Here is a 12,670-nt window from a genome sequence, read left to right as displayed (position 1 = left end):
TTCTTGAGTACTTTTTGATAAATAATTCGTTCTTATTGCGAAATAGGAGCACTATTTATCAATCTGTAATAAAAGACGTGAGGAAATTCTGCCTTTTTTCAAGACAAAAATTTTTGAGGCGAAATACCCAAAAAGAAGCTTTGTAAAAAAATGAATCCGCCTCAACCATATAGAACTTATCTACGAACATTCATGTTAGGAATGTTCAACCATGTATATTCCCAGGATATTCCCGCAATGTTCTGTATATTTTTTGAACATTCTGGGATATTCATGGAATATCAAGTGCTATCTGGGTTTCAACCAATTCCAGGCACGATCTGTCCACGCTTCGCGTGTTGGGGTCGGTGGGGGAACCCATCAATCCAGAAGCCTGGCTGTGGTACCATAAACTAGTGGGACAAGAGCGGTGCTCAATCGTGGACACTTTCTGGCAGACGGAGACCGGAGGACACGTGTTGACCACACTGCCGGGAGCGCATCCCATGAAGCCTGGAGCGGCTGTACGCTTTGCCCCATTCCCTACTAAAGTGCGGGACTAAGTGGTCGTTTTCCAGGGGTTTCCGTTCTTCGGCGTGCAGCCGGTTATCTTGGACGAGAGCGGCAAGGAAATCAAGGGCGAGGGCGAGGGCTACTTGGTGTTCTCCAGACCTTGGCCCGGATTGATGCGCACCCTGTATGGCAATCATGATCGATACGAGCTGACCTATTTCTCCAAATTTCCCGGATATTACTGCACAGGAGATGGTAATTTTCTGCACGAGCGCATCAAGCGGGGGAAATAAAGCGACAAAATCTGCACCAATTACAGGGGCAAAACGCGACGCTGATGGCTACTTATGGGTAACTGGCCGTGTAGACGACATGCTAAACGTCTCAGGGCACCTGATGTCCACCGCAGAAGTAGAAGCTGTGCTAACTGAGCACCATGGTGTGGCTGAGGCGGCTGTTGTCGCCAAACCGCACCCAGTCAAAGGAGAGTGTCTTTACTGTTTCATCACGCTAACCGAGACTGGTAAGTGGCGGCCGCCAGGCCCACCAGCCCAATCATTCAACATCCGCCGGTCTCTTAGGAAAATTTGAGGAAAAACTCCTCAAGGAGCTGAAGACGCACATTCGGGAGCGGATCGGCCCGTTTGCTCAGCCCGATGTGATCCAGAACGCCCCGGCGCTCCCAAAGACAAGGAGCGGCAAAATAATGAGGCGGATATTGAGGAAAATCGCCATTAACGACAGGGATGTTGGTGATATTAGCACACTGGCTGATAGCAGTGTTGTGGATCAACTGTTTGCCAGCCGACCACAGAACGCTTAAATTAATTCTAGCTTAACTCAGGCCAAATGCTTCTGCAAACTTAAACACATGTTTAGTGTTCTCAGTGTTGTCAAAGCCATATTGGCTTGTTGCAGATCCGCCAATCATCGAGCTATCGGAGGGATCAGACACTTAAATTTGACCGTTTTCATATAATTGACTTAAACTGTTTGCATTTTGCACAAGACTGCTGTATAAACAACGTCAGCCTTAAAAACGTAAAAAACATATCATTCCACAAGAATTCCATATTATTTTTGTTTAGGGAATATATGCGAATATAGGAAAATACGCTTAATTGTACACACCTAGTTAAGAACATACTGTTAATGTAATTAAAATAAATGTTATCAGTGATAGTGGGGCTATTTTTACAAAATCAGGTTTCAAATTGACCGGAAATAGAAACCATCCACAGAAGACCTTGACGACCGCACCATAACCTTGAAAGTACCAGCCAATCTATGGTACCAGCATAGATAAAGGCGAGTAGCAAGAAGAGAAAGTGCTGGAACATTCCATCAAGTACAGTACGAACCAAATGGAGACTAATGAGGAGGTGAGTAATAAAACGGCTAGATACAGAGAAAAATTACCTAAAGCAGACTTCCTATGCAGGAGTGATGTGCAGCGTGATCAAGGACGAGATAATAAGACTGAAGTCCAAACTGACTGGGACGCACGAAGAGCTGCAGCAAGAGGGGGGCATGCAGGCCGTGATGAGAGATCTCTTAGAAATGCATGAGCGGCTCGAAAGGTACAACGAGCAGAGACAAGTTGCAGATAACGAGCAGGAGAACCTTCTGCAAACCCACAATTCCACACACCGAAAATTAGGCAAAGGCTTATTCAGGCGGATGGCGATTGGGATTTATCTGGTGTGGGTGATTTTCCTATTCTACGATGACGTGCAGCGGTGGTTCAATTTGAAGCAATCAGCAAAAAAATTGTAGTTTTATTAAAGGAATATAATAAAAATTGAAGCTACACCTTCACAGTTTGAAAATTGGCTAATTATTATCTAGGGTATTTAAAAGCCAACTAGAGCTTTGCAGCTCAATCAGTTCTCTAGATATGAGGCAAATAGGAAGAGCGTTTCTTAAGATCCGCATTTATTTAGATGATCACCTGCCGGCCCTCATACTCGCGGTTAAAATAAATATGTTCACCTAATGGAACCTGTTATCAACTACGTTTTTGAGCGGTTTTTTTTCGTGAAATGCGGCATTTGAAACTTCGCTTTCGCGATTTGAAACTTCCATAAGATAAAGGACCCCACGATGTAACGGACGTCAGTGCGAAAAATTTTACGCATTCCCCAAATCTTTATTTTGGATAAGTTTCGCTTGATTTCTTCAGTATTTCTTGGCTTAATTGCTGTGATTTTTTTTGAATGGCCGATTGCACCGTGGTATTTTAACCAAGGTTTAGGGCTACGCTTGCATGGTTTATCAAGCCTATTGAACTTGCACCGCCAGTTAAACTGTACGAGCGCTAATTTAACTGGAGTTCAACTTTTCCACAAGAATTCCTTGCAAATGTTGTTTAGGGAATATTTTCCAATTCAGAAAAATCCACTTAATTGCACACACCTAAACCTATTGTTAGTGTAATTCAAATAAATGTTATCAGTGATATCCGGGCTATTTTTACATAATCAGGCTTCTAATTAACCAGAAAAACCTTCCACCTTCAACCAGCGGAAGACATTGACGACCGCGGCACAACCTTGAAGATACCAGCAGCAAGAAGAGAAAGTGCTGAAACATTCCATCAACAACAAGCCTGCAAGCTCAGTGCAAAACCCGAACCAAATGGCGACTAATGTTAAGAAGGAGGTGAGTACCCATCAAACGGGTAGATCTAGAAAAACACCTAAAGCAGCCTTCCTATCCAGGAATTATGTGCCACGTCATCAAGGACGAGATAACAAGACTGAAGACCAAACTGGCTAAGACGAACGAACTTCTGCAGCAAGAGGGGGGCACGCAGGCCGTGAAGAGAGAGCTCTTAGAAATGCAAAAGCAGCTCGAAAGGTACAACGAGCAGGTGGAGCATCTGCAAACCCACAATTCCACACCCCGAAAATTAGTCATGGGCTTCAGCCTGGTGATTTTCGTGGCGTGGATGATTTTTGTATTGAACAATAACATGCAAAATATCTCAAATAAATCATAAAAAAACTCCTAGTTTTATTACAAGATTATAATAAAATGCTTATGCCAACAGCTCTTAATGCTGTTTTTTTGCGAAAATGTGGCACTCGATAACTTTTCACTCTTTGAAACTTCCATAAGATAAACCTATATTATGTTTGTACTTGCTTTCTCATAGCTATTTGGACAAGTTTCGGTTAAATCCTGGAGCTTTTGCTGCTTTCTTTTTTTTTAATAATGTTATCCGCTCCGCGCACCAAAATAGGAACTCGCCGATGCACATTCACTACTTTGGAGGAATTTTTGAAACGCTTTTTAATGTACTGATTTTTGCACGTGCAACAAATGTATCTGTTTGTAGCAATAATCTGGATAATTATCGAGAGTTTGAACTCCCCGCTCTATACGGACCACGCCCGCTTCACTTTGGCTTGCATTGGGCAACATGGCAACGCTTAAAATCGACATTGACATGTGATTGACATCGACAAGCATTTGTACACTAACCCTTAAAACGCGGCTTGTTTGGAGTGTTTTTTTTCCAATAAACCCTTTAGAAACCGCACAAACAGGAAAAAAACATGAAGCTAGTTCGGTGAGTACTGGGGCGCAGCCTCAACAACATCCTTCCCAATCAATCCCTCTCAGCGGGTGTAAAACAAGAAAACCGCCTCCATTCTGAACACCTAACCTCAACGACGCTCAATTTTTGCAGGTTTTTAATGAAATTGTCCCATGAAACGGTGACGATGGAGCTGAAAAACGGCACCCAATTGCACGGCACCATCACGGGCGTGGATGTGGCCATGAACACGCACCTGAAAGCGGTGAAGTTGACGCCCAAGAACCGGAACCCCATCAATTTGGACACGCTGACGATAAGGGGCAACAACATCAGGTACTACATCCTGCCGGACAGTTTGCCTTTGGAAACCCTGCTGATCGACGATACGCCAAAGGCGAAGGCCAAGAAGAAGGAGGCGGCCAGGGGCGTAGCAAGAGGCAGGGGTCGCGGTAGGGGCCGCGGAGGCCCAAGGGGCCGCGGAAGAGGCAGAGGCAGGCGATAGTCGAACATAGAGGAATCCCAACGGAACACTAGGTTTAAGCGATTAGTTTCTAAGACTCACAATGAATATCAGGAAATTTTGTAAGTTATCACGAAAGGAATATACGTTTTTTGAGGCCGCTTCGATAGATAAACAACCTTTTGCTTAGACACAATATAGTCTGGCTGTGCCAGAAGATAGTGCCAATTTCAAAGGTAAAACAATGTTCGGTGCCAGAGCCCGAGGTCGGCCCATAAATTAAATTAGCCAAAATTCATTGGCCCTCCCAGCGGTTGTTTTCTCTAAAAATAWMGCTTTGAACTTTTTATTTGCTCTATATCTGTTTTGGATCGGCGAGTTTTTTTTTGGCTGAATTTAGCGGCCGAGATACACTACTTTCGTGATTTATCTGCGACAAAGTTTGCMATTCAATAAGAACACTTRAATAAAATGACACTTGATCTACCAATCAAGCAGTTTGATTCAAATGACGTTTAAAATCCTCTCTAKATCCGTCTTAAGSCTARTTCTCATAAGCRAATTTTCGGRAAAAAWTSCGAATAATSAGSCGATTTCACAGGTGTCGGAAAAAKTTGAAATTCAATAGTTCTCATGTGCGATTATTTCTTGCTGAAAAAAAGCAATAATTTTGACTCATCGTGTTGGTGACAATGACAGCGRTTGGTAACAATGACCGCGATTTTAACCTARAAGCCCACTTTTTTGTTCCCTSGCTCKWCGYTCGCCAAACTCGTCTTTATCCATGTTCACAGAACATACCCCCGGGGAATATTTTGTGTCCATGTTTATCCTATGTGTTTATCTATGGCCCATACGAAATGCATAGACACGAAAACCATACTATCCCCCGAAGCCAAAAMCATAAATTTATTATTATTATTATTATTATAAATTGCAATTATAYAGGGTGGCCATTTTCTGAATCTTTGTATGGGTAACTTCTACATTTTTAAAGATAGAGAATCCGTTAAATGGGCAAACTTGGGCAGAATTCGATTGTCTATTCATTATCGTTTTCAAAATTTAAGTACCTGACTTAACGTACACTGCCTGCATAACTTAGAAAAAAAGTTAAAACTGCCTTTAGAGCAACTTTTTGCGTTGAATCCAATAAACTAGCACTCATTATCATAGTCAACTTGATTTACGAGATAAAAAATAAACTTATGGCTTTTTAAATGCTAATCATAGTTGGCTGTGGGCCTTTTAAAATTCTTATTTTTTTCTAGAGAATCCGTTAAATGAGCAAAATTGGGCAGAATTCGATTGTCTATTCATTACCGTTTTCAAAATTTAAGTACGCGACTTGGTTCCTGAARTATCCTGAAAAGGCAAGAAATCAACACTTTTTAAATTATGATATAATTAAACTGCTTAAATTAGAAAAAAGTTAAAATTGTTGGTATCTTTGGTAGAACTTTTTGCGTTGAATTCAATAAACCTGCACTCGTTGTCATAGTCAACTTGATTTACGAGATAAAAAATAGACTTATGAAAACGGTAATGAATAGGCAATCGAATTCTGCCCAATTTTGCCCATTTAACGGATTCTCTATTTTTAAAAATGTAGAAGTTACCCATACAAAGATTCAGAAAATGGCCACCTTGTATACAAATATTGAGCACATTTAATTTWAAAAAAACGAAGAAAAAGTATTTTCAAGTGCGTARATTTTATTCAATTTTCGAAATTCGACCAAGGKCTTTCGGTAATTCGTAAAACATAGGCTGAGCTTGAAAAAATTGAATAAAATCTAMRCTGAAAGTGTMTACACCGTAAAGTGCATGCTAATCTTGCTCCTGCAGGTATAGGATCTCGGCTTTTACATTTTTTAGTAATATTAGGTCCAACTTGAATTRATAACTTTGRTCAAATATCGAATAATTCTTTCGACATTCTCATGTAATTGAAATGTTTTTCTCGATCTTGAAGGCGCATTTCTTGAATCAAATTATAATAGGCTACTTGTTCCGGTCTTCGTTGAAAAGTGTCTCTAATGTGTTGTGTATTAACATTACGTTGAATTTAAATAACCTATAAAATTCCTCCGATTTTTCGAATAATCGGAAGAAGTTGGAATAATTTCAACTTTTTCCGACACCTGTCAAACATCATGAAATTTTGACATAAATATGAAAATTTGACATAAATACAACGTTGACGGCTAGTTTAAGCGTCAAATGGACAAAAATAGGCGGCACATTCTGTCAAAATCGGCACTAACGTTAAACGTTTGCACTGTTGAAGTGCAAACGCAAACGGAACGCATAATAGATCGAGCAGAAAGGCAACGTTTTGCAAAATATGACATATGAAGTGGCGAGCAAGCGCGCTTCCGTTACCGCAAACATGGCGATTCACACAGCTTAAATATATACGATGTGCGAAAACAATCCGAATAAATAATTTATTGGAAATTTGCGTGGCCTGAGGTGGCGTGATATTAATCGCGGCCCATGTGACGGAACTGTTAAAGACAAAGTGAGTGTATTGCGGTGACCAGTGCCCCTCGGTGTGGCTGATCCATTGCCGTAAATACCGTAATATTTGACATTTAACATTTTTCTCCTCGCTCTTTTATTTACTATTCGACAATTACCGTTTGTCCTTCAATCGGGAGTACCATCAAACTAGCCATATCGCCCCGATATACATTCCCTAACATAGCGAAAACTCACCTATTTCTAGGTTAAGTAAAAATATTGCCCTGCTATCCTTTGCCTTTGACTCTTTTGTTTATGTTGCCTAGTTACCATCTTTTGTTTATAAATAAAACCCAAAGCATAGGCGTCGAGATCTTCAACCGCCGACCCCCAGTGGCTGATTAAACCAACGAATACAGATGGAATCCGCGCCCCAACCACCGATCAAGGTAAGTTTGAGGGTGTTATTTTTATTTTTTTATTTTATCAACTGCCATCGCTTTGGATTTATATCCAAAATCGCCCAAAAGTGAAAAATCCAGAGGCGCTTTTTACATGCAAAAAGCAACGAAACCCCGAAGTTTCGAGGGCGTGAATTCATTGGCCTGCTTGATTAACCCCTGCAAACGGGGTCTGTGGAAAAGGGCCTGCTGCGTCTGGAAATTGTTTATTTTGCGTTTACACCACCGCTATCTCTGGATAAGAGATGGCGGTTGAGAGGCTGCATTGATTTCCAGGTGTATGGCGGGTGGCCTGCAGCTGATCCCCACAGGTGAATGTGGGGAAGAACTGGTCAAAGCGGACAAAAACTAGTTTCCTCTACTACCGGGCGCGACGGACAAAAAACATCAATATAATGTAAAACAGTAAATCATCAACGGAAATGAAAATTTGCTTCCGCACTATTGCTACTTTTCCGTGTTGTTTCTGGGGAAATAAAGCTCCGGACGATAATTCACCGAATGTTCAACTTGCACCTCATTAAAGGGCTGTCACTCCATCCTCCTCCACACAAATTACCGGGATTCCTTGCGAAATATTTCTCCATCGTGCGCGCTTTGAGCACGAACTTCCTAATTGCATTTACTCCGGCCCTTATCAAGGGCTTTTAATTAAATAGGCCGAAACTGAGAGCGCCAACGCCCGGCCGGGGCCTACAAATTAAGCCCCATTTTGCTCCGAAATTCGGGGCCCCCTCTTATTGATTCAGGATATTTAATAATTCTTACTAATTAAACCATTGCCAAACGGCCCAGATTTGCTTCATCGTGTTCAACAAGGGAGAAGAAGTTCCAAATCTATGGGGGCTTGACGCCGTAGGCCCTACTTGTCTCAATGCTTCTCCAGAGATATTCAGTTAATTTTCGCACGTCCATAAAATTTAAGACCCGCCGGGTTATTTCGGGTCGGAAACCAAACAAACTACAAGCGAAAGTTCTGCTTTTTGTTACTGAATACCAAAACAGTGATGACGTTACGATCCGAAATTCGCCTTCTCCTTTGTTGCTGGAACCGGGAATGGGAGAGTGGTATTTTTAGGCTGCTCACTATCGGATTTAGAACGATTATTTGGAGAAGAACCCGAAATGACTCAGATGGAGAGCCTCAGCCTCTTTCCACACGGTTTAAGGCCCGAATAAATGCATGCTAACACAACAGGAAACGGTGTCCTTTGAATGGATTTGCATGAAAAGTGGCGGAATTAAGGCGGTCGAAATCAATTTTTAAAATCTTCTGCGGGGGAAAACGTCGCGATTGGGCCTCGCATGCGAAACACAGCTTAAGCTGAGGCCTGTTTCCGCAAGAAGTTATTTTTAGCAAATTAAATTTTAAGTGATGTTTTGCATATCGAATGTGAACCGCGGGGAAAACCCATCTAAGAAATCGCACCATAACTACCTATAATCGTTGCAACAAGCTCTAGCATAAATTGACTAATCCCAATGGAAAAAGTATGGATGGTTTTTTGTCCGCAGTTCCATTAGCGGTTGTTTTCATTGAAAACCGTCAGCCCTGGCAAACATTGTTATAAATAATAGGCAAAGAAGAGGTGATGGCTTTGCCGATGGAGGAAAAACGGAAACACCTCTCGCGTATCTGACGTCTAGTCGCTTCCATCCCTTAACTAAAGGGGGCAATTGTTCGCTCGAGAGATGCGGATCCCTTTTTGTGTGTGTCACATCCCGTTGTCGGGTGATCTCTTTTGAGCGGGGGTGGTAAAAATGGCGCCTATATTTTTTCTTTCATTAGGAACAAACCACCGGCTTCTTCAATTAAAATGTTGGAACGTAGAATGCGGCCAGAAATTTATAAAATCACAACAACAACAACAACGTCTAGTAAAATCTCTTGTATCAATGGTGGGTCGGTTTGCCAATACGCGATTGTTTTACCAACCCTTTGGATTGTTCCAGGCCCCCTTTCATCCAGTCCCCTAACTCTGTTTGCCGGCCGATCCTTGTTTTGCTTTTCGCGTTACCCGTGCACGATTACCTTTTGTATGTTGTCTTTCCATTTCAACATCGCGATACGATTTACCCATTCAGAATGAGCTTATATAATTATTAGTGGATAGGGAGGAAGGGCTTTGCTTGTCCAGTTGGATGGTTTTTTTTATCGCGTTACTTAGCCAATATTCACTGTTTTTTCTTTGCTGCACCATTAACACACGTTCGTTAGTTTAGCTTCGAATTTGAAAAATTCTGGAAAGCGACTGAATCCCGGAATTTTGTTGAAATTTTCAGGATTCGTTGCGTATCATGTTTTTAATGCTCGGAGACGATTTCATATTAATATTTTTGTTCGTTGGAAAATTACGATTTTTAGCTTTAGATAGAGCTTTTTATATTTAGCAATAACTTTCCTATGAAATGTCCTTAAAACGCGTTGAAAACTTCATATTGATATATCCATTCGCTGAAAAGTTACGATTTTTTAGAAGTCACTGCACGATTAGCAAACCCGCTCTTCGTTTAGCAACAACTTTGGAAATTTCTGGAAATGAACTAAAGCTTAGGATTTGGCTGAGACTTTCAGTACTCGCTGAAAAACGTGTCCTTAAAACTCGTAGAAGATTTCATATTGACCCCTTCAATTGTTGGAAAGATACGATTATTTAAAGAACACTGAGTAAACCGTTTTTTTTCCAGCACCAACTTCAAAAATGTCTGGAAATTGACTCAAGCCCTGGATTGGGCTGAAACTTTCAGAATTCCCTGGGGTATTTACCCTTAATGCTCGTAGAAGATTTCATATTGATACTTTAGTTCGTTGCAAAGTAGCGATTTTTTTAGGGGACACTGCGTGATTAGCGAAACCGCCCTTCTTGATGGGACAACTTAAAAAAACCCTGGAAAGGGACTGAAGCCCTGGATTTGGCTGAACCTTTCAAAACTTCCTGCAAAATGTCCCCTTAAAACGCGTTGAAAGTTTCATATTGATACCTTCATTCGTTGAAAAGTTAAAATTGTTTTGAAAACAGTGCACGATCAGCAAACCCGCCCTTCGTTTAGCAACAACTTTGGAAATTTCTGGAAATGAACTAAAGCTTAGGATTTGGCTGAAACTTTCAGTACTCGCTGAAAAACGTGTCCTTAAAACTCGTAAAAGATTTCATATTGACCCCTTCAATTGTTGGAAAGATACGATTATTTAAAGAACACTGAGTAAACCGTTTTTTTTCCAGCACCAACTTTAAAAATGTCTGGAAATTGACTCAAGCCCTGGATTGGGCTGAAACTATCAGAATTTCCTGGGGCATTTACCCTTAATGCTCGTAGAAGATTTCATATTGATACTTTAGTTCGTTGCAAAGTAGCGATTTTTTTAGGGGACACTGCGTGATTAGCAAAACCGCCCTTCTTGATGGGACAACTTAAAAAAACTCTGGAAAGGGACTGAAGCCCTGGATTTGGCTGAAACTTTCCAAACTTCCGGCGAAATGTCCCCTTAAAACGCGTTGAAAATTTCATATTGATACCTTCCTTCGTTGAAAAGTTAMAATTKTTTTGAAAACACTGCWYGAWCAGCAAACCCGCCCTTCGTTTAGCAACAACTTTGAAAATTTCTGGAAATGAACCGAAGTCCTGGATTTGGCTGAGAAAAAARACTGAAAAAAAATTGACCTTAAAATTCGTAGAAGATTTGATATTGACACCTTCATTCGTTGAAAAGTTACGATTTTTCCAAAGACACTGAACCGGGTTTTTTACTTAAAATCTTGAACATTTTTTTTAAACTTCTTGGCCAGTCCTCACCATCGAGTGGCGCTTCACTCTTTTCTCGTTCAATGAGAAAATCACATTAAGACGCAACAAATTGGCCCTCAATGCCATAATCAATTCCCATCCAGTTCCATCCCAAGACTGTTCCGGTTTTCCGGCGATGGAAATTAGATTTTAAGGGCATTAAAAGGCGTAATTAGGGGCGCCATGTTCAAGCAACTTCAAGCCGCTCGCTTTGTTTTCATTCTTAAATGGGCTTTTAACCCGCGATATTTTCATTTCGAACCAACTGAGGAGGAGGTGACTGGGGGGTTTGCAACATTGTAGGCTCTACAATCAGCCGGTAAAAGGGATGATTTAACGAGGTGTCCGATCCGTTCTTCGATCGTAACCTTTGGCAGTAAAAAGACAACTCGTTTATCTTTATAGGTCGCAGGAAGATGCATCGCGTCGGGTGTGGCGCCTCTAAACGACAACGCGTCCGACTTGAGTTTTAAAAATCCATTTAAACTATAAACACATTTAATGGAGCTGTAAAAAACGTCCCACTAAGTCACGGTTTACAGAGTTTTCAGAAACTCACTATGTCTCAGGCAAAATTGAAGGAAACCTTTCTCTTCAATTTCCGATTGATTGTTCCACTGGATATTTTCGTCGTATTGCCAATTTTCATTTATTACGTTTCCCTGACGGTTTACAGCGCCTGATTTATGTTTGTCGTGTCTTTGTTTGCGACCGAATCTTTCTGTTGTTGAGCCGCACAATCGAACCTCCGGACGAATCGGTTGGTATTTGCCCAAGCATTGTTCCACAACAAAGTTGCTGAGTCAAACGCGTCCATTCAGTTTCGGACGTCTCCCCAATTGAAAATTCCTCAAAATAAGCCGCATTTCCCTCACACATTAACGAAATGAAACTTTTATCATCACCAAGAGAGCGTTTATGGGTTGAGATTTACAACCCTGCGACCATTCGAGTGGCAGCCCACGATCGGCTCGATAAATCAGTTATAAAAGCCGCAAAAAATCGCGAATGACGACAAGTATTGGCTCAAATGTGGCTGTTGTGGCAGTTTTTCAATCGATCGCAACACAAATAATCTCATGTGCTGGCGATTTCATAACGCCGCTCGAAATTATTCCCGCATGGTTGCTGCCTGTAGCTGAGTTTGCACATCAGCGCTTTGCAACTGTATTATAGATGCACTTTATGTGCATATGCCTGCCTGCCAATACCTGCTTGGCCGGTTTAGATAGGGTGGATTTACTTGGAAAATCGTTTATGCAACAACATTGTTGCTTGTACCATCAAATCAAATGTGTTTCGTGGGTGGGATGGAACAAACGCCTTTTTTGTGTTTGGTTGAGACGAATGATGAATGAAGACTTCGCCCATTGGCTACTTGAAAGCGCAATAAATTTCGCTTCTCAACACCCGCATAGTGGCCGAATAAAATGCCTCCACTGAAACCGTTTTATTTTCTCC

At 41.3% G+C, this 12,670-nt stretch overlaps 5 protein-coding genes across 10 annotated transcripts in view; all 5 read left to right on the top strand.

Annotated features, from left to right (window-relative positions):
- LOC109541837 (acetyl-coenzyme A synthetase) overlaps positions 1 to 1,674 on the top strand; it is a gene marked incomplete at its 5' end in the record, with an annotated part of 4,369 nt that extends 2,695 nt beyond the window's left edge. Inside the window, 4 exon segments of the mRNA XM_019910826.2 lie at positions 314 to 503; positions 558 to 747; positions 812 to 1,015; positions 1,074 to 1,674. Of these exon segments, the coding sequence (XP_019766385.2) occupies positions 314 to 503; positions 558 to 747; positions 812 to 1,015; positions 1,074 to 1,315 (826 nt within the window).
- A 113-nt stretch (positions 1,675 to 1,787) lies between these two features.
- On the top strand, positions 1,788 to 2,321 carry LOC125505619. Its single transcript, XM_048669728.1, has 2 exons — positions 1,788 to 1,874; positions 1,921 to 2,321. The coding sequence occupies exons 1-2, from the start codon at positions 1,857 to 1,859 to the stop codon at positions 2,266 to 2,268; spliced, it is 366 nt and encodes a 121-aa protein (XP_048525685.1). The 5' UTR covers positions 1,788 to 1,856; the 3' UTR covers positions 2,269 to 2,321.
- Positions 2,322 to 3,928: 1,607 nt separating this feature from the next.
- On the top strand, positions 3,929 to 4,845 carry LOC109541855 (probable small nuclear ribonucleoprotein Sm D1). The gene is made up of 2 exons (XM_019910851.2): positions 3,929 to 4,066; positions 4,187 to 4,845. Exons 1-2 carry the CDS (start codon positions 4,053 to 4,055, stop codon positions 4,536 to 4,538), a joined length of 366 nt encoding a protein of 121 aa, XP_019766410.1. The 5' UTR covers positions 3,929 to 4,052; the 3' UTR covers positions 4,539 to 4,845.
- Positions 4,846 to 6,848: 2,003 nt separating this feature from the next.
- The window catches only part of LOC109541828 (neurocalcin homolog), a 22,376-nt gene continuing 16,554 nt past the window's right edge, over positions 6,849 to 12,670 (top strand). The window contains exon 1 of one of the 6 annotated variants that reach the window (XM_019910811.2): positions 6,849 to 7,020. The gene's annotated coding sequence lies outside the window, so the exon portion shown is untranslated. Of the gene's footprint in view, positions 7,080 to 12,670 lie in introns of all 6 variants that reach the window. The other 5 variants (XM_019910812.2, XM_019910813.2, XM_019910814.2 and 2 more) reach the window with 5 other exon arrangements.
- LOC109541827 (neuronal calcium sensor 2) overlaps positions 7,094 to 12,670 on the top strand; it is a 19,034-nt gene continuing 13,457 nt past the window's right edge. The window contains exon 1 of the mRNA XM_019910808.2: positions 7,094 to 7,411. Coding sequence (XP_019766367.1) covers positions 7,382 to 7,411 — 30 coding nt within the window. The 5' untranslated portion in view covers positions 7,094 to 7,381. The remainder of the gene's footprint in view (positions 7,412 to 12,670) is intronic.

This window comes from Dendroctonus ponderosae, unplaced genomic scaffold (assembly GCF_020466585.1).
Source record: "Dendroctonus ponderosae isolate FM_Combo_2020 unplaced genomic scaffold, Dpon_F_20191213v2 Dpon_F_20191213_9, whole genome shotgun sequence".
Lineage (NCBI taxonomy): Eukaryota > Metazoa > Arthropoda > Insecta > Coleoptera > Curculionidae > Dendroctonus > Dendroctonus ponderosae.
Note: the sequence above shows the minus strand (reverse complement) of the source record. Positions and strands in the feature narration are given on the sequence as shown.